The 27,050-nt window shown below is 37.4% G+C and overlaps 1 protein-coding gene across 7 annotated transcripts; it reads right to left on the bottom strand.

Annotated features, from left to right (window-relative positions):
* Window positions 1–1,289: 1,289 nt before the first annotated feature.
* On the bottom strand, window positions 1,290–27,050 carry LOC142978257 (uncharacterized). Of its 7 annotated transcripts, none has more exons than XM_076122629.1 (5): window positions 26,693–27,050; window positions 9,198–9,319; window positions 4,649–4,749; window positions 4,250–4,430; window positions 1,290–4,002 (listed from the first exon to the last, which is right to left on the bottom strand). In XM_076122629.1, the coding sequence occupies exons 3-5, from the start codon at window positions 4,747–4,749 to the stop codon at window positions 3,766–3,768; spliced, it is 519 nt and encodes a 172-aa protein (XP_075978744.1). In that variant the 5' UTR covers window positions 9,198–9,319; window positions 26,693–27,050; the 3' UTR covers window positions 1,290–3,765. The 7 variants fall into 7 exon arrangements, with proteins under 7 accessions (XP_075978744.1, XP_075978738.1, XP_075978741.1 ...); XM_076122623.1 differs by having other exon boundaries at window positions 4,649–4,766; window positions 26,693–26,792; XM_076122626.1 differs by lacking the exons at window positions 9,198–9,319; window positions 26,693–27,050 and adding an exon at window positions 7,185–7,659 and having other exon boundaries at window positions 4,649–4,766.

Genomic DNA, 27,050 nt, shown 5'->3' with positions numbered 1-27,050 from the left:
AAGCCATGATTTAAAAAACCATCCTTCTGAAGTTTCTGCATCTTCTACTGGTCGTCATCAAAAGTACACATTTTTGACCAGACAATTTAATAGTGTAAGTTAGAAAATAAAATTATCAATCCTTAATTTAATTCCAAACCAAGTAACTGATAAGGGGTTTAGGTATTTAACCTATTTCCGTTTATTCTAAATCACCCACCTTTGTAAATATTAAAAACTAGCTTCTGCTGTAGTCTTCATATCGTAGTTTAGGCATAATAGTGTAAGAAATATGCAAACTTATGCATTTGTGTGTTCGATATCTGATATTCATATGTGCAAGCGACGCATTGTTAGATCTTTGTCAACATTAGTATTCTAGTTTTAGATAGGTCGAATATCTACTATCTCTGCTAAATACATTTGGCAGAGGATTAAAATATCGTTCGTCAAAATAAAAACTAGCGTTTGTAATAAAACCTCCGAGTTATTGTTAATGCATTGTTCTTATTCAAGGTTTGTGTTATTCAAAGGGCAAGAATACGAGTATTTATTTCACCACACAAGTATTTGTTACGCTTTTGCGATTATATTGGGGAGATGCTCGTGTTAAATGAAATATAATATTACCTATTCTCGATTATCTGAACTGATTGGTACCGATTCAAGTTGATATAATCGAAATGTGGGATTTTTGGGATACGATCAAAAGAGAATAATAAGTACCTATTTACATAAAACCGAAAAACCCACACCTACCCCTTACGATGTACCTATTTTATTTTTAAAATTAACAATATTACACTCTCAAAGATGTAGCCAGAGGTATATGAAGACCTATTGTATGAAAATTATATACAATGATTACAGGGGAGGCGCTTATTGCCAGAAGCCAAAGCATGTTACTAAAGTCTGGGTACTATTAAGGATATTCTAATGTAAATAAGTTAAGCCCAATAGTAGTTTTACAAAATCGAAAATCATGTCAGAAATGCACAAATGAGTTACCAAGCACCTATGATACTTAACAATTATATTACCTTCGCAAGAAGCTCGACGGATTCATACAAAGATAAATATGCAAGGATATGCGTCCATGTAGTTTTCAAAGGCGAATGAACGCCATCATAAATATAATATCAACTAGGTACAATAATTACAATAAATACATATATATTAAAGGTAGGAATAAAAGGATGGCATCAATCAGCTACACGCGATCTATTATTTCCACTGAATGCCGCCGGCGATTGTTCATCCTTCTATTCAACAAATCAATGAATACACATCAACAGGATAAATAAAAATCATTGTTCATTATTGGTAGGTCATAATTTAATGCAGTTTTCTTTTATTATTAAACATTTGCTTCTGCTTTTACTTATTAATATGACAAATGGAATATTGTTTGATATCTAGATTAAATATCTAATCTGTGATACTATTTTAAACAACTTTTATATTTCCATCAGCATTTTGTACAACAATAAATTATTATTGCTTAATTAGCATTTTGACACTAATAATAATTTTAAGGCAATAGAAAACATGGCGGGACATAAAATTTTAAGCTGGTACATAATATATAAGTATTAAAATACTTGTGACCACTAAAGAGAAAACCAAATGCAGAAATCAGCAAGAGAACATTCGTCTTTTTGATCTGCAAGTGAAATACTGTAACTCAATCATTTATAGATGGTTCACTACATTTCTCTCCCATACATCACATTTAGGGCAGTTTTAGAGAGATTCCTTTCATTTCATTACAAGAGTGATCATCAGAGATGTCAGACAGATAACAATCACCCAGGTGTAGGCCACAACAGTTGCTCCTTATACATATTTAAGTATATACAAATAGTTTAATTTAATAAATACTAATTGTCTTTCAATTATAGTTTATCAATCGCCATATTAAACATCGAAGACAAACAATAAATATACAAAACAAATCAGCTCTATGTAGTAATAATTACTTTAATATTTTGAACATTATAATGTTTCAGTCCGTTAAAATGGCCGCGCTTAGCAATCCAATGCTGTTTACGCAATACATTCAATAAAATATGCGCAAATTTTGTGCTATCTACTAACGATACAGACAAAGGATTGTTTAGTTTCATTTAAATTATCTAAAGGTAGAGATAACGCACACGCTCACACGCACTCGCGATAATAATGCACTACACTATCTCTTAAATGACAAAAAGGTACTTATGCCATAGGTATTTAGGAATAGGACTCATATCAATAAATTTCCTTTGTTTGTATTGTAATTTGTACAATAATTGTAGTAGTAAATATATGAACACTCTCAAACATTATATTTAACATGACATGTACACCTCATGTCTGAGCTACAAATAGTTAATATCTGAATCAACACAGTAATTGTTGATAAGCTTGTGAGTGTTGCATATTTATAAGTTTTAAATAAAGTACACGTATTGCGCAATTTTATTGTAAAAATACTTGAACGTCCAGCGTTGTAGCTGACTCGCGGCAAGTGTTAGGCTTAAGACCCGTAATTGTATTAAAACCAAAACAGTTTTTGATGTATTATACATTCAGGAAAAACAAATACAAGTGTTCACTGCAAACTATCAACAAATTTATGAATGAGTAGGCGAATGCCTTTACTAATCAATGGACTAACAAACAGTTTTTTTGTATAATATTTGTGTATAACTATGGTTATGATAATACAAAGTTGAACATAATTTCTTGATGAGCTTATGGATAGTAAACATAAGTTAATGACGGTCGTGATACTTGAAAGAACCAACAGTCAGCAGTACATATTTTGCATTTACCTTACATTAAACTTTACACCATTAAATTTGACTTAGCGAATCGGTTCCATAAACAATGCAAAATATGAATTGCCGATTTTATAATATAAATAATAAACAGCTAATTTAAAACTAATTCAATTAATATTTTTCTTTTTGTCTATTTTCTAATGAGATTTCTATTCATCTGCATTTTAAATATCAGTCACTAGTCAAGTTGTCAATTATTGTCAGCACGGCACGCGGCACGCGTGGATCCGCGTGATGCGTCATGTGCAGCGTGCGGGACTACGGGGACAGTGGAAGCAACTAGTACAGTAAGTATTATCGAGAATATTTCAACATAAATATGGAATGTAGCAAACACTCAATTGAAAAGACCCCGGGTTCTGGCGATCGGCCATAATTAATCTAATAATATTAAATTAGAGACAATATTTACAATAAAATAGTAACTATGCAACGTAAATTAATATTCCTTGCTTTTACTGTACTGATATGCATCCTTTTACATATACAATTATAAATAAATATAAAAGTTGTTTAAACACAGATTTATAGCTGCTGGATAGAAATTAAACTTTAAAATAGGTCACTTAAACATGAAACTGTACACTGCAAGACATCAGCTCACCGTCGACCGACCCCCGCGCGACTCCGCGTCGCCGGGGGTCGCGGCCGAAAGATTCATTAAATATTATAATATACCTTTAATCGTTTCTATCTGAATCAATTTCACCTAAGACAACATACTTCAACGTAGACTTTATAACGTTATATCTTTTTACTTTATCTCAGTCTTAGTTTTCGCGAAACTCAAAGACGGCGCGAGGAACGCGGACGCCGAACACTCCGCCCGCCCGCCGCCGCTCCCGAATAAATAAATACCAAGTCTATAATACTCCGGGACGCGCGTGCACTCCGGCGAGTCCGACCGTCCCGATAATGGAATGTAAGCGTGATATGGTAGAGACGGGCGCGGCGCGGGCCGTCACGCGTCGGGCGGCGGGCCGGGCGCGCGGCGCGGCACCATGACGCAGGGCGGCGGCGGCGCCGGCAGCACGGGGCGCGCGCCCATGCGCACCCACCAGCGCGTGGCCTTCTGCAGCAGCCCGTCCTTCTTGCCGCGCCGCGCGCCGCCCGCCTCCGCGCCGCCCGCCCACTCCGGCACGTCGCTCACGCACTTGTTGGGTGGCGGCTGGAAGCTGCTTCTCGTCAGCTCGGCTTGCTGCAACGGACGGCTCATGTACTCTACGTCGACGCCACTCTACGGTGTCACGGGTTATATGTCTACTTTGTTTCTTTATGACTTTTTGTTGATCAAACATGAATAGTTTTAGTATCGATATGTCGATACGCTCTATGGTTAAGGGAACGTAATATTATATGTTATTGTTAAACATATGAAATGCATTTAAAGTCATACAACAGATTGTTGTCGAGTCGACAGAGCAGTAGACTTAGGAGATGCACACCTGATAAGGGACTCGTAACTGTAGATGCACGTCCTGTCCGTACTCGCCGTCCGGCAGCTGTATGCTGGGCGGCAGGCCGAGGCGCTCGGCCGCCGCGGCGGACCGCGCTCGCGTCTCCTGCTCCACCATCTCTTGGAGCCTTCCCACCATTGCCTGCAACCTTTGCTGCTTCTCCCATTCCCTGGAACATATGACATACAAAAATGAGTACAACAGAAATTGAGGAAAAAGAAAGGCACATTCGGGCAAGATAAGTTGTAGGTAACTGGTAAAATAACTAGTCAAAATGCTTACAACTTATTTATTTTGAATATTTATTAAAAACCATATTTTAAACACACAAACCGGTAGCAGAGCGATGGACTATTAATAATAAAATGACATATTTCTAATACTCACAATGTGGAATGGTGATGTCTGTGATCGTGCCGTAGGCGCGGTCCCCCCGGCGCGCCCAGCCGCTCCATGCCCGCGCACCCCGGCACTTGTACCGAGAGCATCTGCAAATCACAACACACTACTCTCACTTATGTTGTTATCCTCAGTGTCAATATTATATCACTATACTACTATGTACTCCATCATACAATAAATGAGGAAGAGACTTCATACAGGTATTCACAGAAACAAGACAATATAGTTATAATGAAAATATGTAAGAATCTAGGCCTGTTATGTTGATATTATCCACATGGTTCATGTGTATTATTTTACAACAATAGTGTTTAATGTTATTGAATACTGGTGGCAAAAGTATCACTTTTATGCAGTGACCCTTAAAAATAAAATAATGATGTATCTCAACTTGGTTTAGCAAATGTATCTGAAGGGATTACACAGGTAAATAACATAGAATACTAAATCAGAAAAATATAAGGATCAGTTATGTATTCAACGGTATGATACATTATAGATTTTTTACATACTATTATAGCTCTCCATTTTAGGAATAAATTAAGATATAGCATAAATATATACCTCCTAGCAAATTGAATAGTATGAAATTTTTGTGAGGCATTTAGAAAGCCTTAAAAAATGAAAGTTAGGCCTGATTTACAACTTTGTCACATTAGGATTCTTAATACCGTTGCATCAAGAAAGAGCTTAGAATTATGTTTCACTAAAAGAATAATACTATTGTGAATATGAGAAACATTTATAGCATTTATAATCATTATTTTAAAATGATCATGTGATGGAACTAAACAATGTCATTTCACTATAAGCTGAGCATGTATAAAGTGAAGTGTATGGACTTTCTTCTTTCTTATAAAATAAGAAAAGTAAGGAATCCTGCATAACACCATGTTACCTAAGATTAACTTTGATACTAGGTTGACGACTAACCTTATGATAAAATAAAATAGGCTTATTTGACATAAACTGTGGCATATCAGTTATTAAATGGGGTAATATTCATGATTTTGTAGAAATGTTTAAGTTTTCTCACTTATCTATTTGAAACACACATAGGAAAGATTTTATAAGGCCAGAATATAAGAGTGTAGATGTACAAAAATGCTATTGAATTATTAAACACAGCTGCTATGAGTAAGTTTGTTTTGATTTAGCTTTTGTAAACTATGTTTGTTTATAATAACAACCTACATAGCAATCAATTGCAGTTCACTGTTAGTATTGTCTACGGGCAGTATTATCTATCTATATAGAAATACATACATACATTTTGTACATGGTAGGAATGCATTATAATTTGATTATATTATTATATCAATCAAATCAAGTAAAGTATACAGTTTCTTGGTGTGTTTAGCACTTTTAGGTACTAATTGAAGGATGATTTTTGGGAATATTATTGTTGCCAGTGTTTATGTTGTAGAAAGCCATCTAAAACATCCTAACATAACCATAAACAAAAAATACTGCAAGAATCAATAAATAGCGACAAGACATTGACGTTACAGCTTGAAGTTGCAATCAAAAAGCATTTACAAAGGACTTTATCATCTTTTTCTCCTGCTGTGGGCATTTTTATTGATTACAATACATATTTAAGTAGTCTATTTGAATGCAACAAACTAAAGATGATTCAGAATAAAAGATTTATGTTGTATCTTTAGTAGTATCATATAATTTGATATTTGTGATGTAATTATCTGATAACATATAAAAGGAGTGATGAATTTAATCATGAAAATACTATAGATATAGGAAACATAAGCACTGTAGCTTTTATTGTAATTCATATCTGCCTTACTTGCGTTCAAAGTGTTGTATTTTTTGTAATGATTCTCATAAGAACATATTTTAGCTAAAATTTCATGTTTATCTGAATAACAACAGAATACATCAACTAGGTTAATGACATTGCATCAATAAAAAATGTCATAAACTATCCAGGGACAAGTACTTTCCTTCCAAATCAGTATTGACAAATCATTTTGAATAGCTGGTGTAGGTATCTTGGCTATATTATCAAGCATGTGAATGTCAGGATTTGTGATATCATAGTTTAGGATGAATTATCATAATTTGAGTAAATTTTGAGTATACCTACTGTTTTGGATGAGCATATTCTCAAGTTGTGCACATAACACAGAGTTGGCATGTCACGACTATGATACAGCAAGAGGTGATTACGGAACTGTCTGTCATGAAAATTTATTTAAATTCACACAAACAACGTCTGGGTGTGACGTCGCTATCGGCGCGCCTCTTATCACTTGGCACGCTCCCGCCGTCTCGCGGCCATCCGAGTCGCCTCGGGCCTCACTCGATTCCAGTACAAACATTCTTCTATTCTACTCATATCCCAGATTTATTTACTTGATCTCGTTACATGTACTCGGTTATTATTCGTGTGGAAATAATGTAAACGCGTATCTCTTCACAGACTTGACTAGCTGTGTTGGATTTTCATTGAACTTTTATGGGGTCGAAATAATAATTATATGACGTTATCAACACTACTTACTATTTGAAACAGTGTCGTCCACAATTCCCGTAGGTTTTCCACCTATGGATGACAGTTAGTGATGTGCTTAAATCCAATTTCGATAGCACACTAATCGACACACAAATAAGGGAATCGATCACAAAAGAAATGTTTTTGGTAAAAATTACACTACACAGTCACTGACATTTGCATTTGTTTTGTTGAAGCTGTAAATATTTTAAACAAAACAATCACAGAGCACTGTAGAGAGATTAGCGCATTTACAATAATTAACTATCATTCACTAATAAATAAAAATATGTTATTTAAGGCATTAACACTATAAAAATAAAATTATTTATTAATTAAGGATAACGTATAAATTCCACTATCGCGTGTTTTGTGATGGAGTTTTTTAACTCCTTTTTTCATATTGGCAGAAAGACGGCTGCCATCGAGCGAGTCTTGTTGTTCAATGACGCGGACGGACGCGGCGCGGTGTTCGCAGTCGCGTAGCGGGGAGGACGGGCGGGCGGGCGGTGCACCGGCTGCCCCGATGTCGCCGCACACTAGTGCGATTGTTGTGTGTAACGTTGTTCTCGCACACATATAAATAATCTGTCTAGTTCACTTTGTGTGCTCAATCGGTACTTCGGTAGGTGCGATGATACGATGTAGCTATTGCTAGTGAGTGTGTTTGTTAGATTATAGTGAGCGTAACGTGTGTGTGCATATGAGCTGGCACACATGCAAGTAAAGCTCGATTGCTGCTACCGTCGTCGTAGTTGTTATATATGCGCACCTATAACTGTAATAGTGAGCGATGACGCGTTTGTCGGCTCGCGAGACGAGACGGTTGGCATTGCTCAATGATCGAGTTGTAGTCATAGAATGTACGTAACCAATAATCATAGGTGCACGATAATTTAGTCGTTTCTTTGATTGGACACATCGTCTCCTGAAGTATACAGGTAGATTTATTTAATAACCTACCTATAAATATTATTTTTATTTTCTTACTAGGTACAAACAAACCTTTGATATACTTGCGAGTACTTGGATAGGTATGTACCTAATGCATGAATTATATGAATATTTTTACATATCAATAATCGTTACTAAAATGTTTTAGCGGTTCAAAGTAATGAGAAGGCCATCCTTTTTCTTTAGACGAGCGGTCTTGATCACGATACTTTTTTTTTTGCAAATAATCAAAATCAATAATATAAGTAAAAGCTGTCCTAGTCGACATATCAACTACCTACGTACCCACCTATAAACTCAACAAAATGACATCTTGGCCATAAGCGGTTCACCTCAATAATGGGAAATTCAGCCCATCATACATGTTGGGTCGCTTCGAACTGGATTTATTATGAAACTGCAGATACTGGATGACGATTCTGCTCTCCACTTTACCCGGACACTTATTTTTTGGATGGTGCATAATAGGCATTTTCTTTAAAACATTTCTAGTCTTTGGTTGCGTGCCTAGCAAATGTATTGCTATTTTACTTCATGGGATGAAATATGTTTCGCAGCAGTTAGGTTTCGTAGCTTACAAGGGTATCCGTCACTGTCTACCACTTAGACGAAACGCACATAATGCAAGTATGTATGTAATTCTAATGTCATAACAATAAAAACAAGCGACCCTAACGACAATCAAGGTAAAAGATCTCTCCAGCTGTCACAGAGCTATTTTCTATCATTTCACGTTTTTCAATGAAAATTGGGCCAAATTTCATAAAAAAACAGGTTACGTTCCCTTCAAGAACAAGTATATATTGAAGGGTTGATATGTTAATTCATTACTATTAATAGCATTCGATATAGGTATGGGTTACCTAATTAATATGTTTATTTATTTATTTATTACGACCCAAAGCGGTTATCATTGGCAGATGTGTTAATTTCAGTTGTGGATGGGTTAATTTTCAGTTTTAGTTCACGATATTTTATACTACGGGCGTTTTGAGGGGCGTGAGGCAAGAATTAATGAATTATTATATTTATGATGGGGAATAATGTATTGTGCTGACAACGACTCACGGGGTTGGCGGCGGCGGCCGCGGCGGCAGCGTGGCGGCGGCGCAGGTGCGGGCGGGCCAGCGCACCCGCGGCCGCGCACAGCAACACTGCGGCACCAACGCATGCGCCCGCCCACCACCACTCTGGAAAAACATACAATATACAAGTTAAATATGTGGCAACGTTTGTTAACATACGTACTGCAGTCAGCTCCAAGAGTTGCTGAGCAGAGTTAAATTTACAAAATACTTGTACACAACAAAATGTTAAAGTCGCGACTAAGAAACAAAATAATCTAAAGGTACACCAGGCATTTCCAAAAATCGCTGTACACGAGTTTTTCAAAAGTCACTCATCATGTATTTTGTAAATTAGATTCTGTTCAGCGATTTTTGGAGTTGACTGTAAGTGTACTTGGGGATTGATACCCCAACCCTGGAATCAAAGATTTTAAATAGATGATTGGAGTAAGTTACAGTATAATTTTTAAACTGCTAGAAAAGACGTACTTTTTTATTTGATTAAATTATCTATGGTATTTTAAGGTATGGTATAAGAAATTTTCAGGTCGGAGTCGTTAAAGGTGGTTTGATGACCGAGCGATGCTACAGTGTTGGAACCACTACATAGTAGAGTTTTGTTCCATTCAGCTTTTGGTAAACACGTCTTAGCTATCTGTAGTAGGAGTAGTAGCTTTGGATGAAGGATACGTCGTGGACAATTTGTCCAGAGAAAGCCGTAAAGGCCTAGTTACATAAGTTTTATGGACCGATATTTACTGAGAGATAACATTTGATCATCTAGATCAGTGGTCCACAACCAGTGGTCCGCGGACAACCAGTGGTCCGTGCAAGACAAAATATGGTCAGTGAAGGATTTTAAAATTTAAAATTTTCAGGATGATTATTACACTTTATTTTTAATATAGTTTCATAGTGGTCTCTGCTGACAAGAATAATATAATAAATGTGGTCCCGGACTAAGAACAGGTTGGGGACCTGTGATTTAGATCTATAGAGGGACAGTACTGGGTTAGGCGTTTTGATAGTCAAGTAGCAACCGTAAGAGGGCATATCACCTAATACTTGCTTATTAAACTTTTACTTGTTATCTGAAATCATGACCTTAGTTAACACAGTAAGGTACAATACTAAGTTATTGTTTAAAAAACTAATGGTTTATACAGGTCTTTCTTTTTAAAATATAATACTATCAGTAATATCATTCAGCTTCCACCTATCACATCCGTTCAGTTTATATTACGGTTAAGATGTGCGATACCGGGCGTCTAGGTACGACGACAGTAACGAGGAAGTCAATATTTGCCATAGATTTGCGCAATGGCGGCTTGTTTTGTAACAAAACTAATTGTTTATCACATAGTTTTGAATGAATCAGTATGATAGAAACGTACAAGTCTTCAGATTTTTTGTTATTTGTTTACCCATCCAGATAATACAACGAAACACATGCACACACAGAAACTAACCCTCATTAGTCCAAAAACAGCAAATATATCGCAAAAAAAACCACTTTACCGATGTATATTTAACTTTTTATGAGATTAATATCTAAACAATCTTAAATCATTTCATCATCCTCTATTCTTATGTAAATTGACAGAAAAACCGGTCAGAATTATCTGGTTATTTTTAAGAACAATATTGATATTATTGGGTTGTACATGTTTGTGGTGGCCACTAATAATTAGTTCACAGAAGTAACAAATATTTTTACATTGTACTACATAGGTACCTATTTAAAGTTCCAAGGTTATTCATTATTTACGACACAACCTGTATAGTAGCAGAGGGAGTTGTTTGGCATTCAATACTCAATTGTATTTTTATTTAGATGGCATGAGTAGGTATGTGGGATGAAAGAAAATAGAAGGAAACAGAGTTACAATAACCGACACGTGTCTGACTCATGTATGCCGTACTCTGAAAAACGCGAACAAATCTTTATCTAAATTCAGTTTTACAACGTAACGTTGATAAAAGAAATCTTTTTATTCATATCAGTTCTAAAAAAAACCATTATCAAAATCAGCTGCACACAAACCTATGTATACATTCACTGTAGTGTATAAGTAAGTATATATTGGTGATTTCACGTTTTAACCAAAACACGTAAATTGTGTCGATCTGCTAGGTCGATCTCAAAGGTCAATTCGGTTATATCCTGATTAAAATAGTGCTATACAGAAATATTTGAACGCAATTGTTATAAAAATATCTTAAAAAGATACGGTTTCTGTCAATTATGAGGGTCAAATTAACGGACTGGATCTTATCCGGGGCTTCATTCGCACGAAAAGATTCGTTTGGATGAAAATTACTTTTCGTAAATAAATCAGTTTATCTGTCGGACGTGACATAATAAATTATCACATCAAATTCCATTCCGTGCTTATATTATAACTAACATGTTGAAAAAAATATACCGAAATAAATATTATTGGCTCCACTCCCCAATTAATACCTTACGATTAAAACTAACAACTTCAAACAAGTCCTTAAAACTTTTACAATGTGATGTCTAAACGTGAACGAATGTATCGATACATTAATTCGTAATAAAGCCAGGGTAAAAGTAAAATACAAGTATGTACAAGTATGTACGTTATAATAAAATAAAAAAACATAAATATAAATATATCCTATTTGAACCCTGAACTGTGATTAGAGCAGTAGCGGTCCTTGTTAACAGTGAAGTATAAGAACCGATACTCAAACTTGAAGTTAAAGACTCGTTGGTTCATTGACCAAATTGAATGGAATGATAAAAATCCGTCTTACAAAGCCGAGAATAAATAATCCGACACACTGCTAAAAATATCTCGTACTCATTTGCACCAGATTTGTAATATTTCCGCTGAGTTTATTATTTATTTCATTCATTTTTTCAGTTAGTCAGTTTTATTATATCGTGAATTCCGGTAGCGAATTCTTTGTAAGTAATAATACAATCCGTTGCCGGATATTCTCTATTAACACGGCTAGAATCTCACTCATTCAAATATCTGCTATTTTATTTTCAAATAAAAGACTAGTCATTGAACATAGCCTAGTTATTCAATGATAGAAGATTGAAAATATAACTACGCTATCATGCACATAGGAGTTGGTTTTGATTAAGTTTCAATAATTAAAAATAAGCCAAAATACGAATAAATTAGTGATGCTTTGGAAACCACTTTAGTTTTCTAGCATTGTAGGATAAAAATGAAATATCATGCAAGTATCCTTCTCGTTCATAAGACAAAGTTGTTTAAAATTTTCGGTACTAGGGAATACTACGATCGTCATCTTTGTAATGCATCATGGGCTTAGCTAATAACATATTATTCAATGTAAATAAATGAGACGCAAGTAACATTAAAATGTAATTTTAAAAAGTAATTGTTATGTTTTGCTAGATGATTATTTTTTCGTAGCTCGTTACGTAGCATGTGCGTAGTCGTCTCGTCGTAGCACCGTAGATCACGAAATATCTTAACTTTATGTATATTATTAAGTGAGTGTGTACATGTTAGTGTGTACATATAAATAAAGTTTACGTGTTTTATTCATAAATTTGAAGCAGCTTTGCTTATTCTGATGTGAGATTCACGTCAAAATACAAACTATAAATTCCTGAGAGTTAATGCAATTGTGCATTATGTGCCGTTCTATTTTTGTAAGAGAGTTTGTTTGCGTGGTTGGGCTAAATTTAGCAAACCTTAATCGGAATATCTCTCTTGACGGTCGACCGAAGTAAGTGAAGCGAGCATACGTTTTCATAAATTAGTATTTCTGTTTACTATATTGATAGATAATTTTTTGATATTTTTTGGACTGATTCTTAACAGTCAGTCAAATAACAGAGCCATTTTCGATTATTGTTTAGGATAATAATAGAGAGTAATAACAGTGATAACGTAATGATGAGTCTCACAGGTGGACGAAGGCTCAAACCAAAAGCAACAAACCGATTCTGAGAAAGTACGGGTGTATAACAAATTATAGTCAATTGGTTTTACGATGCTGTTTTAGAGATAAACGCCCACTTTACCTCTATAAGATTTTTTTAATAGTTCTCAAAGTAATGCACAGTCACCAACATGCATTGCCAATGTGGTGCACTCGTGGTCTAAGCCTACTTAATTTTCAGAGAAGCTTGTTTGACCTCTGTTTACCGAGCTTCTCTGTTGAACCTCTTTTCAGCATAGCAAAAATAGACAATCAAATGATGTATTTTTATTTATTATAGCCATTAGCCGTGGCATTTATATAGCTATATTTCTTGGGAGCATGCAAAGTCCTTAACCCGCACCTGACCAGCGTGGTAGACTCAAGGCCTATTATATTCCTTGTTCGGGAAAAGACCCTTAATTCGTCGACATTTTAATTGTTTTCTTGTGGTAGCTATTGTTATGTATTTCAGAATACGAATTCGCAATGAAATAATCCGGTTATTATATCCATATATAAATGTGATGTGTAATGTGATTTTCAACATCCAACGAACTAATTCCGGCTTTTTCAGAATTTCTACATAATATGCATGAATAAGATGAAAACGTTTTACTTGTTTATTGCAACATCCAAGATTATATAATACATATAAATCAATTCATAGGAAAATAGTTTTAGAACATATAACATCTTACGAAATCAGATGTGATTCATGAAATTCATGGACATGTGGATGGATATGTGGAATTATACATACAAGATACAATGTTAACTACGACCTATGTGTCTCGCTCGACGCGGGTGTGGCACAGCTTGAGCTCGTAGAGTAAAAGTTAGCGCGCTCGTGGGTTACCGTCGTCGGTCGACGGTAGAGTCCAAAACAAACGGCATGTGGTCGCGCGTACTCGACAAAAATTCGACATCGTTCGCCCAAGAATGCACAGTGCGGTTATTTATAGAGGTCGAGAGGAGCGCGGGGGCGGCGGCGACGTCTGGTGTCGGTCTGCCGGGGCCTGCCGCCGATCACCGAAATAGCTTCTCCAGCTGGCGGTACCTGGCCACGTGGCGCGAACTCGGTCGCCGAGTGCTGGCTTACCTGCCTTCAGCCTTGTCGACGCTGAAGACCTGCCACGATTCAGCTAGTTCCACGATACGCATACATCGATCTAACTACCCAGCCACGAGGCGACAATTTCATTTAAAGAACTGGATAATCATAACCAAAGACTTGTAGAGCTGACTATCCTTGAGGTGAGGGGTCTTTACGTCTTTGAATATATTACGTCACTTTCAGACAGTATGAAAGACATTAAATTACGAATATAATAATTGTTTGGTAGGATAGACTTACACATTCGGAACACTAATATGCTAGACTGTATCGAATGGATGTTTAATTTTTTGACTTTAACCTCGGAATAAGGTGCCATTATCGGTCATAAAGTGGTAATTATGCCTAAATGTGTGTATCTCGACTCGACTTTAGTAAATGATGTTTTTTAAATTTTAATCATGAATTGATGTGCTTAATCATACATACTGCAGGATATACGAAGCCACGAAAAAGTAAAACTTCTCTACCTAGGTACTTTACAATGTTGTGTAATTGAATACGTAAATTAGTTCATCCTTCTTAGTTGTCTGGCGCCCGCCTTATTTTTGCAAAGGAGATAAAGTTAATAAAGTTCAAACAGTTTTCTTACAAATATAAGCAATATATTTTTTATTAAAAATACATGCTACGCACTTATTTAAAGTATGTTCAATATGCTCATCAAGGAAAGTGAAATTTTCAATATGAATAATATGTTTTGGTAGAGGACAATCTAACGACTTGGTGTAATAAAAGGGTAAAAACATAGAAGGATCTTTTATGACACTTTCAAGATTGGATCTGTAGGAAAAGAACTTAACCGAAGAAGATATGTGCTAAGAAAATATAGGTTTTCCAGGCATTCGTTTGCTTTATATTCGCGAGTCTTTGTAAAACAGGATGGCAGACAGAAACATGATCAAGTGTTACTATTACACGAAATGGTCATAAGCATAACAGTGTTAAGCACATAATACAATTTAGTATGGGCACCTCTCCGGGCGGTATTTATCAGTACAAAAACGTCTTAATTTAGTGTGTAGGTCTGTGACACCGTTTAGAATCAAGTACTTGTATGAGTATGATGTGGTGTTTTTTTAATTTGCTAATATTTTATGACGATACATGTATCTTAAAAACGTGTTCTCTCTTAATAATATTTTTATTTAACAGCCCAACTTTTATTTTACTTTGCCCGTAGTGATGGAATAAGCTTATGAACAGTGCGACGAATAAATACAAATATGTGCAAAATTGTAAGCCGAATTTGATAAGAGGGTGGTGAGGGGGTTTGGGAGGAGGCTGGCGGGACGTCTAGACGTAGCGTAATTAGGAAGGTGAGCGCGTAGGCAGCTCCCACTGACGGTGCGGACGAGCAGAGACGAGCGCCGAGGTCCAGCCGCTCGCCTTGTCTCACATCATTAATACTAACAGGTAAATCATTCATGTTGGATGCCAACTGGATTCCTTTATCGGAATATCCTGAATAATAGACCATTGTCTGATAGCGTGCATCTCCGGGGATACATCAATATCGCCTATTTTCTAGTCTAGCTAAAGCTTCACGGCAGCGTTCGCGTTGAGGAAATTTTATTTGTCTGTACACTTGTTGTTATATCGGTCTCTGTCCCCGAAATGGTTCAATGACGTGTCCGCGGATTTCATCTTGTTTATCTCACTCTTTCTCTGGCAAATCTACTATACCTATTTGCGCGTAAGTAAATAAACTTTATGTAACGAAAATTCTTAACGTTTTATATGAATGTAGGCTACCTATATTAAAAGGACAATTATAAGTTATTTACATGAAATTGTAGGGTTGTAAGCGAAGCATACCTAGACGTATTGGATGTGGAAACACGTTATGATGAACACTAGGCCCTAATAATATTGATCATAGATAATAATTAAGACGGGGGAGGAGGTATTTAATAATGTTGTTGTTATATGCGTATAGAAGATACACGCGCGAGTGTCATTGTCATTGGGGACGCTGCGAATGACACTATCTTGAAGGTCGTTATAACAGAGGATGTGAGTGTGTAGTAATAGTCGTGTTCCTCTGCGGTTACGCGTGCGACGCCCGCTGGTGCTAATACGAGTTGTTTGTCAACGTCGAGTGGTGCCGACTGCTGACTGCCGCCGGTCGTCCGCTATAAATAAATAACACAAGCAGCGCGCCGCGTCATCGCCGTCAGCTCGCACGATATACGCTCGCGCAAACAATTGCTATTGTCTATGTGAATGCAACGCCACTTCTTATTCAGTGACGTAAATGCATTTAGGATGAATGGCGTGTGGCGTAACGTTTATCACGTTGAGTTGGCGACACGTTTTTACTGCGATACTTCGTATGTCTTTTGATGATATAAAAATGTTTGTTATTTTTCTGATCTCTGATAATGTTTAAATGTTAATATTATTATGTCAACAGTTACCTCAAGGTTATCAGTGCAAGCCTTTCAAGAAATACATTAGTTTCATTTTGGAGGCCCCTTTCAATTGTAAATAATAAATAAGTACTTGTATTCAAACGTTTAAATGTATGAACGCATGAGCGGTTTCAGTAGCGTCCACCTGGAAGACTGTAAATTAACGGCCAAGTTAGTCTATAGACGGGTGTAAGTCGTGAGTCGCGACTCAGTGCTGGCGATAAATAGCCGGTTATTTCTATCGATCCCGCGCCCTCCAATAAAATATCCTTAGAGTAGGTACGGCAACATTGTTGTAAGGAGTAAATACTTATATTACTACGTAGTTGTTGATAATTTAAACTTAAGCCCGTATAAAAAGTGAATTTAAAGTTTTTTATAATGAGTACACTGTAAATGTACAGATCTACACAGTTCTTTGTAAACGTATTTTAGCTAGTCTTACAATAACACCTATTTGTTTGCTCTGTGGAATCACCGATATAGATATTCGTAATCTGTTTAGTTCAGGTGCGTGGGTGTACCAAAATCAGTTTGAGGTCGAGTATGCATTATCGATTATGTGTGACGCGGCGACTGCGGTGGTGAGTAGTTGTGTACGGGCGCCGGCGTGCGGCGGCGTAGCGCGACTCGCGTAGCGCTGGCTGATGTAGGGATGCAGCAAGAATGCGACATGGCCGGTGCGCGCTCGCTCTGGCCGATGCCCCCTACTCGCTGGTATAACCAGAAACTGGAAAACTACATACTTAGAAAAGCAATTCTTGGCTTAACTAGCACCTAGTTCTTTTTGCCAACGCGATTTTATCCGGCAAAGAGTGCGTCTATCATGCTATGTGTATTCTAACTAACTAGTGGGGCATTGTTTTGATTGCTTTAACGACGGGTTTTATTTCGTTGCATAGAAACTACGTACTTAGAAACTTCATGAAAGTGGAGAGATGTTGTTTGATGGTGATCAAGTTCATCAAGCAGTAAGTGTGTACAGAGAGGTGGTAGTGTGATGAAGGCGGTGCGTGAGTCGGTGGCGGCGCGCGTGGTGTGGCGGGTTGGCGGCGCGCGGACGCTGTACTGTCTCCGTGCATGGATGCTCGTTGAAGTGGACACTCTCGTGCATATTTCGCCGTAATTTTTGCGCGCGCGTGAGGCCGCAAGCGCGGTCTCGATTGTTTTCGTCGTGTTTCGCGGGTTATTTCGGGCGTGTGCGGCGCGGCACTGCAAGCCACTCGCGCACGTCAGACTGTCCACAAACGTTACCACTACAACACTTGATATTCGATCGTCGATCTACTATATTATGATAGACCTATCAGATCATAATCATTTAAGATTAGTACATTATATACTTTTACGAAAAGTAATACATAATTTTACAAACTTTCAAGCTTATTGATATTTGACCTATTTGCAACATACGGGTTGCAACTTGCAGCCCAGGTACTATGTAAGAAAAGAAAAGAATGTAGTAAGATCTGCACATATATGATTAACCTTGTATACATTTAATAGACGTTTAAATTATAGTCCGACAACATACAAAAGAGCCTTAGCATACGCGATTTATTTAGATTGTAATTCACAATCTTGTGTATCTTCAAAATAAAGAAGCAGTATCAAGCAGGCTACCGTTGCATCAGCGGCATACCCCTGTAGGTCACTGATGTACTAAATTCCGATTTGGATATTAGGACTTAATGACTCTACATCTATACCTCTACGATAAGTGTATTTTACTCTCACCTTGATACTAAAGGTAGAGAGTCTTTCCCTATAAATCTGCTCTAAGCTCCTTAATTGCGACTAAGTAAGAACAGAAGGATTTAATATAAAGTTTTTTTTTCACATTAATAAACATAAGGGTTTAATAGGCTGTCTGCTAGGGGTTTTACGCTTGAAACACTGAATAAATGTTGATGAAATTTAGCATGGGTATAGTACTAGGAATCAAACGTTGGTTACTTTTTCAAAATGAATTCCTAAGGAGTTGAAACCTTATGCGTAGCTGAAAGGGTATGCAAAAATATCACTTGAGTAGCACAAAATAAACAAATATTGATAATTGCATCAGATTTTTTGTAATGTGGTATTGATTGTTAGTAGGCTTGTGTATACTAAGTTGTTAGATAACAACTTATTCATGACGCCTAATCTGCGAGTACGCTCAGTAACTACCTAATTATGTAAGTTATGTAAACGCTAGAGTGATACAAGTGTTCCGAGTTGTATGTATTAGCATCTCTTGAGTGTGAATGCGAATCGTTGAGCTGAGGGGTAGAGGCGGTCGTAGGTCGTCAGCTGAGGCCGGGCCGGGCGACGGCCCCGCGACCCACTTCCTCCCTCGCCGCGCCCCGCGAGTGCGCCCTCCCTTGTCCCACACTACTTTATCAGCGTGATAACAACAAGTCGACGCTGCACCAGCCGCGGCGCGCAGCATCGGTGCACGAGCACTCAGCGCTATCTTTGTAATTATATTCCACGATAAGTATACTTATTCATTTAAATCTCTAAACACAAAACATCTGTACGCTAGGAAAACCCGTCTCTATATTCCGTAAAGCGCAATCGCATCGAGAATACGATGACGTCAAATTTAATATAATAATACGGTGTATTGTTGCGATGACCCAGAGTCGAAGTGGGGTTACCAGATTTTTTACTCGTGTCGAATATAAACTAATATATATCTAAGCAAGCGAACAAAACCTGTCTTGGATAATAGGATTCAAACGATATTCGAAATGCATAATTCACCAAATAAACGATGTAATAGTGCAACGCGGCTGACCTTTACGCGGATCGGGAGCCCCGCGCCGCGACACAACAAGCTTTACATACATAATATAATTATGATCAGAGAGCTGGCAATAATCGATAGATAAAACAATGGCGGCCGTATGTGGCGCACTTACTGCCCGGCCGTGTTTACTTACTGAGCCTGTAATGATATATCGAGTGGTGTAATTGGTGAGTAAGGTGGCGAGAGCTGATGGCGATGCGACAAAGGCTATGGTGTCGCGGTTGGCCAGAGGGCGACAGGCGGCTGTGTCTGTCGGCGGCGGCGCGTCGCGTTCGACGACCTACCGTCTCAAGGCCGCTCTTACACGTGCCAGTCGTGCCACCGGGCGCTTCCTGCCGCCGCCATAACAAATCTCTCCCCGCCTCACACCCTCTCACCCATCCCATCCTACGCGCTGGGCTGGGACTAAATCCTTGATTCTCAGAAGAGGTCCTTCCCAGAGCTGTTATCATCCAAACGATTTAATATGTCTTGAAATTCTTCGAAATTTAGTTTTGAGTTGTGGATCAATACGTACTTACGTACAATTTCATAATTATTCTCGAGGAAACGTCTTACGAGAGATAGTATCGGTTGTTACATAACAATAGAGCTCACACGTTCGGAATAAGTACACGTGAGTCAGTACAAACACGTTGGATGCAACAATATTATATACGAGTATCACTTGCAAACTGGTTGTTCGCGGATTAACACGTTAAAAAAAAAGTAAATCGCATTTGTTTTTTGATATACCTACTTACATAATGTTTTAAATAGTATTCCCTACATTCTAATGAAGGGATATTACGCTATCCTCAACCATTATTAAGTTAAAAGCTAGCACATTACGTAGTATTGTTACAGAAACATCCTCGAATAGACGTTAACATGTTGGTGCTATAAATCGCGTGAATTATGCTTGACATTTAATATACTTTGACATTTCTTCCTCCTTCCTTGCTTAGTCATTTTGTTCGTAAAAATCCTAACAAACTGCAAACGCAACAATCTATTGACATACAAACTGTAAGATAAGTACTTCTTTATATTGCACAGAGACTTTTGAGATGAGCTGGATAACTATGACAGTACTATTTACTTGAAGGACGTGCTAGAAGTAGAGTATCAGAGCCAGAACTATATTTTCTGAGGTTCAAAATCAATTCCTTTAGCACCAAGTCTTATTGTTTATCGGTAATCCATACTTAATATTATAAATGCGAAAGTAACTCTGTCTGTCTGTTACTAAATCACGCCTAAACTACTGAACCAATTTGCATGAAATTTGGTATGGAGATATTTCGATACCCGAAAAAGGATATATGCCACTTTATACCCCGGGAAAATGACGCATTCCCATGGGGAAAATTCAAGTCGCAGGTAAAAGCTAGTATCTAGCTCTATATTCTGATGTGTTTAAAAAATAAGCAGTCTTGCTTGATTACTGAGTTAGCTTTTCTGAACTGAAGAGACTGAAGGGGTAAGTTTAAGTTCATTAACACCCGTTTGACCTCAATTTCAACTTTATTTCGTAATTTCTGCTTTACGAAGTTACAGGGTTCAAGTTATCAATATTTTAATGTAGAGTCATCTTTGTGTAGTTAATGTACAGGCTAATGTTCAAATTTGTTGAATTAAGGAACTCGGAGGGCTTGCTTTGGCTTAATGATTTCTGGCTTAATTGAAAAAAGCGCGCGATTCTCTACAATTGGTATATTACATACCATTGAGTATCGAGAGTTTGACATTACAAGTGTACCGCAAAAATAGAGACGTCCGCTAGATCAGATTTTCATAATTTCTTTTTGGTATTTAGCCGGTTGTCGAAACTCGATAGTAGTAGAGAATCGAGCTACTGTTCAGCATAGAAGGGCTTAAGCTGAACCAAAGGACATCTAGGTTGACATCGACAAACAGGTTGCGACCTATGCACCTCATTGATTGTTAATCTTCTGATGCCGTTACTGACATGGTTATATGATGATATGTACCTTTATAGGGGAAGTTAGTATATTATCTGTGCGTAATTCAGTATCGTTTATGAAACTTTGGTTTACATTTCACGATTTTAAATTTGAATCTGTTATCAAGTACAAAGTATTGTTGAGTGGCACATTCTAAAACAACGAAGAACTTAAAACATGTATCTTTTAACCATATCATTCACACATTAACGTTGATAAATGCTTGACCTTAATACCGCGATGATATTAAACTGAAAAAATATGATTATGTTGGCATGTCATGGCCATTCCTGATCCTCGCAAAGTAAGAGACATCTCATTTACATACAAGTTTGTACACAATTGTTTATTTGTTTTGGTTATAAGTAGGGTGCCTTCTTATTTACGTAAACAACTTCCTTAATTATGTGAAGCAGTTTACCTACAATGAAGAGATGACAAGATGTATTAATGTGAATAAAGATTTTTAGAAATCGTAGCTATTAGCGTTCTTTGGTGTCTGCTCTATCCCACGTGATAAGGCGTGATTTCATATAATATGTGTATGCATGTACAAAAAGATGTTAGACGAATTCATCTATGAAAAATGGGTGATACAAGGATCCCGAATATTTTAATTTGGTTTCCCAAAGACTAACAAGTTACTCGTCCGCATTAAGACTTATCAGGAAATCTCTTAACCCTTAAATATTTGCTTTGTATTTCCAATGAAATTTGGAACTCTTCTGTTAGCAGAATCAAGACATAGTTTTGCTGGGAAATAATTGGCAAGAGCGAATCAAGTCATATATTATTAGTATGTAGGTGTTAAGTAAGCAGGGTGGGTTTTTATTGAGAGCACCGATTTACTCTCGTGAACTTCCAAAAGTTATCTTTAACACCATTTTGTTGATGTCGATAAATATAATATTGAGGCTCACAAATATGTTTATAAAGTCTTCTAAGTGGGACACCATTATATTTAATTTTGTAAAATAGCTTAAAATAGGAATCTTCCTACAATTTGTTAATTTTCGTTGAAGCTATTATATTACCGTAATATAACTGACTGATAGGATAGACCCGGCATCATTATATTTAAGAAGACTAGATACGTTTGCTCAAATACGTACCTAATAATGATACTGGCGGACTGGCTGATATAGAAAGTCGAAGATGCAAATAATTACCGAAATGAGTTCATAGTAAACAAGTAATGCGTATACATCGCATGTTTCAGATATAACGTACTGTTCGAAGTAGATAGTAGGCACATCAATCAGGAGCAATGCGCATAGCGTAACAGAATACACATTCGAAGAACAAACTTCAAAGAGAGGCTGCAAGTAGATAGCTGCTAAAATTGGGATCGTTTGAAACTTTGTAAATGCATGTTATGCGTTGAAGTGAACAGCCCGCGCACTAAGTTTATACCCTAACAGAAGAACGCGTTTGTCGCAAGGAATTTGTCGTATGTGTTCATACTATACGTAGTATTTTGTAAATCTATAAAATAGCAATCTGACCTTGATGAAGATGTACTCGCAAGGGTGTATCAACACATTGTCGTTTATTGTAGAGGTACACTCTGTAAGTGTTACGTTTAGTGTGCTATTATGCTGTAAAATTATAAATGTTTATTCCTTATTTACATTATACATTACTATATGACACAACACAATACATACAAAAATAAATTGTATTCAAAAAGCTGGAGCCTCATATGAAATTTAATTAGGATTGCATAAACCAAAATTATAATATTACGAAAATAATTTTAATTGGAAAATCGTCGTAATTTTCCATTTTGCTCATATGTCTTTGAAAATGTTACTTGGTATGTAAAAGCCTGATCAATGATTGTTAAACAAACACAACTTCCGAACTATAATAAACGGACAGAGAGAGAATAAACAAACAAAGTTTCTAAAAGGCTGTTTAAAGAAAAAAAAATCAAGTGTATTATTTGACACTGATATTGTTTTAAATGAGGTCAGTTCGATTTTTGTTCATGAAAGGTTTGTTCATTGAAACTATCAAACTGTCAAAAAATATAATTTACTGAGCAAATTTGACAGCTAATTAACCGTCTGTTTACATGATCTTCAATTCGAAGTGATTAGTCACGCTTACAGTAGTGATCTAATAGTAGGTTTAAAGCTCGATAACACGTTATTACGTTGAGCGTCCTTTCAGAGAATCGCAGTGACAACGTGATTATGAACAATTCGAGTAACAAGCAAATCTACATAGATACGAAGTGCGTTTATATTTATAAAAAAGGACGGAATGAATATATGCGATTACATATATAAAAATACTCTACTGCTACAGTCAATTTGGAACATGACTAAAGAAAACATTCGAAGGTGAAAACACTAACAAGAAAAAAGGCCAATAATAAAGAATTTGTAAAATGTAAAGTTTTATTTTTCAGACAAATGACTGATGTCATAACCTTTAAAAACCACTGACATTTGGAATACACTAGTCAGTCAGCTGATGCGTCTGTAATAAGCCGGAAATATGACCACATGAGTAGATAATGACGCTTACTGACATTTACTCGATGCCCCGTAACCATAGTCGATAAGCTATAACTACATTGTCATTATTGATCTGCCGGTCATTTTATGGCGGTTATATTTATAATGTAGTTAATTTCAATATGTCTTTAACTATAGTTAATTAATAGCCTCTATTTTTAAGCATGAATGGGTGCTTGCGCGTTTCAATTGTCAAACTATGGACATTGCAGGTGCTGACTTTCTGCAAGTAGAATGCATTTATAAGCAATAGTCCATTATCGATTATAAATGTATGTCGTTAATAGCCGCGTCCAGATATTTATTAGTATTTGAGGATACTAAATAAACTAAACGTATGGTGGTCGTCATTGCATTACATACATATACATTTTTGACAGGTTGCAATAATTAGTGTCATTATTTTTTTAAGCTTCTTTATGGCCATATACCTTCGGCACCTTATTGTCTAAAGTTGCTAAACCTAACTTAATATATTAGAATATTTTCAAAATGTCACTGAAATGGATTTTTCTAGTGAGCAAAGAGGTCATTGATTGGGGACACTCTGAACAAAATATCAACTCAATTAGAGATGAATTGTCTTCATATTATTTATAATGTTAATTAGTTAAAGAAACAATTAATAACGACATTGATAAAGATTGTCATTTTTATGAGTGCCATCCTGTCTTTTTACCAGTCTCTAAGTATTATAAAATTATAGGAAATTTAGATAAAGACGTGGAAGGAGCTATGTGAGGTACGGTACCGTGTATTAAACTTAAGGCATAATATTTTATGATTAAATCTGCATCACTCTACATAATAAGTGCGAATCTATTCGTGTTATACCATTATCTGAACTTAATATTTAAGTAAAATTCAACGAAAGTAAATTGTCTGGTATAAATAACTATGAAACACACATCGCTGTACCACACGGCTCGCTGATATGAAATGTTTTGATACAAGTAAGTACTTGTTACTTTATATACAGAAATATGATAAACATAGTACAATAAATTGATAATATTATCATTGTTCCAAGACCTTAGACATAGTCCTATTAGTGAGCGTCCTAATTAGCAAATTGAATCACGCACGCTACAATATGTATACCTATCAACGTTATTTGCATGTGTGTACGTTTACTTATCGTTTCTTAATTGCCTTTATGACCTGTCCGTTGGACATATCTTCTCTTTATGGTTGTAATTCCGAGAAACGCGGTTCAATTGTTTTGTCTTTGTTGATATCATGGTTCACTTTATACCTACATGTATAAATAAGTGTACGCTCAGTGATAATGTGTTTAGAGGCGTCAGTGGTTGCGCAGTGCGTGTCGCAAATTTGGCGAGAGGCGTCTGAGGTGGGGAGGCAGGGTGATTCGAGGGCGAGGGATGTCAGCGAGCGGCGGCGGAACCTTCGCCCTGATAACCCACATCCGCGCGCCCCGCCGCCGCCGGCGCCGCGCCCTCTGTCGCATTTCACTCTACCTTCACCATCTCAATGAAAACATTCTTCGGTTTCATCACTTTGTTTATACTATTCCATTCTGATGCTTTTGAGATACATCAGATCATTATTTACAGTTTTCCTTTGCTCATTAAAATATCCTGAAAACTCGGCCGCGCAAAGTGTAAAGGGTGGCGGCGAAGGTTGGTATTGATTTTGCGGTAGTAGGAATGGGCGCAGCATTTAAAGAAATATTAATTAAAATGCCTTGAGAATCTTTCAGTCATAAAAAATATTTTGTAATGTAGTTTTTATAGTAAAAAATTATAAAAAATAATAAATAAAAAGTACGTTTTGGGAAGGACTCATTGAATGACATGCAAATGCAGTCTAGTGGATGTGATTGACATTTGTCGGAAGTAAAAAAAGAGGTCGAATAATATTACTCCTTTAAGATAGGTTATAGTATTGAACTGGGTGAAATTGGGTCCTGCAGTTTGTCCCTTCGCACAATATTGTAACCCTTGAATTCAAGGCTGAAGACGTATAATATAGGGCACAAGTTTGACGTTTACTAAAAGTGTGAACTTATTTAACGCATAAATACATTTCATTGGGACAATATGTTTTAAGAATATTTTAGTGCAATGAATGCTACCGTAATGTAATAGTTCGCTCTACAATAAAATAAACTTATTGTATATTGAAGTACTTACCTAATTAAAATATCGTATCGTAAATATTTATGTAAGCAACATCCAAAGCATTGTTTGTTGTCTACCAACAGATAACAATGTTATCACAGTTATTAGTTCACCACACCGACCGCGACTCCGTGACTTCAATTTTATGTCTGCATGGTATATGTGTACATTCCTTGTGAAATGCGGTTTGTAGGTGTACGGTGGCCCGGTGGGAACGAATGAGTAGGTGGCATATAACGCGCGCTATTTTTTCTTCATTGAAAATTTGGTGAATCTCTGTTATTTATTCAAATTAAAGTAGATCGGATTGCAGCGAAAACCGAGTGATTTATCATTTATAGTTTAAAGTTTAAGATGTGTCAACTTTGAAAATATAACGCTCGTCGAGTCTTTGTATTTGTTTTTTGTTGTGGTGCATTTATTAGCCTTCGCACCACGTGGTCGGTTTTATAAATCGATATACATCAAAGAGCTGTCAGGAAAAACATCGGAAGGCGGTTTCGCGGTGCACCGGCTCCGCGGTGCGGCGGCGAGGTGGTGAGGCGGTGTCGCGGTGAGGCGGTAACATAGAAGGAGGCGCGCGTGGCGCGGGCGCGGGGCGCGGCAGGTGTCCCGGGTGTACTGACCGGAGTGCGCGGGCGGGTCGGGCGGCTCGGGCGGCGGCGACGACTCGGTGGTGTTGGACGGCGCGCTCGCGCAGGCGGGCGCCGCCGGCGCATCTTCCGCGGCGCGGGCGGAGGGCGCGGACGGGCCGGGGGGAGGCGCGCAGAGCGCGACCAGCCGCAGCAGCGCCACGCACCACCACCAGAGCACGGCGGCCAGCGCGCGGGCAGCGCGCCCGACGCGGCCCGGGGCCCTCTCGCGACCGAAATACGCGCACCGTGTACTCGTGCACCGGCGAGCTCGCTGCGTCTCCCGGCGGGCTGTGCTGCGGGACGGCTGGCGAGGCGACGCGGGTGCGCGCGCGCGGCCACTCGGCGACTG

The sequence above is a fragment of the Anticarsia gemmatalis genome, chromosome 14, assembly GCF_050436995.1.
Source record: "Anticarsia gemmatalis isolate Benzon Research Colony breed Stoneville strain chromosome 14, ilAntGemm2 primary, whole genome shotgun sequence".
Classification (NCBI taxonomy): Eukaryota; Metazoa; Arthropoda; class Insecta; order Lepidoptera; family Erebidae; genus Anticarsia; species Anticarsia gemmatalis.
Note: the sequence above shows the minus strand (reverse complement) of the source record. Positions and strands in the feature narration are given on the sequence as shown.

Bases quoted from the DNA above. Each gene is read 5' to 3' on its own strand.
- LOC142978257 (XM_076122623.1), bottom strand. From the start codon at position 9,300: ATGCGTTGGTGCCGCAGTGTTGCTGTGCGCGGCCGCGGGTGCGCTGGC. The intron at 4,767-9,197 runs GTGAGTCGTTGT...AAGTGAGAGTAG, and splicing joins CGGCCGCCGCCGCCAACCCC to TGTGTTGTGATTTGCAGATG. The intron at 4,431-4,648 runs GTGAGTATTAGA...CATATGTTCCAG, and splicing joins AGACATCACCATTCCACATT to GGAATGGGAGAAGCAGCAAA.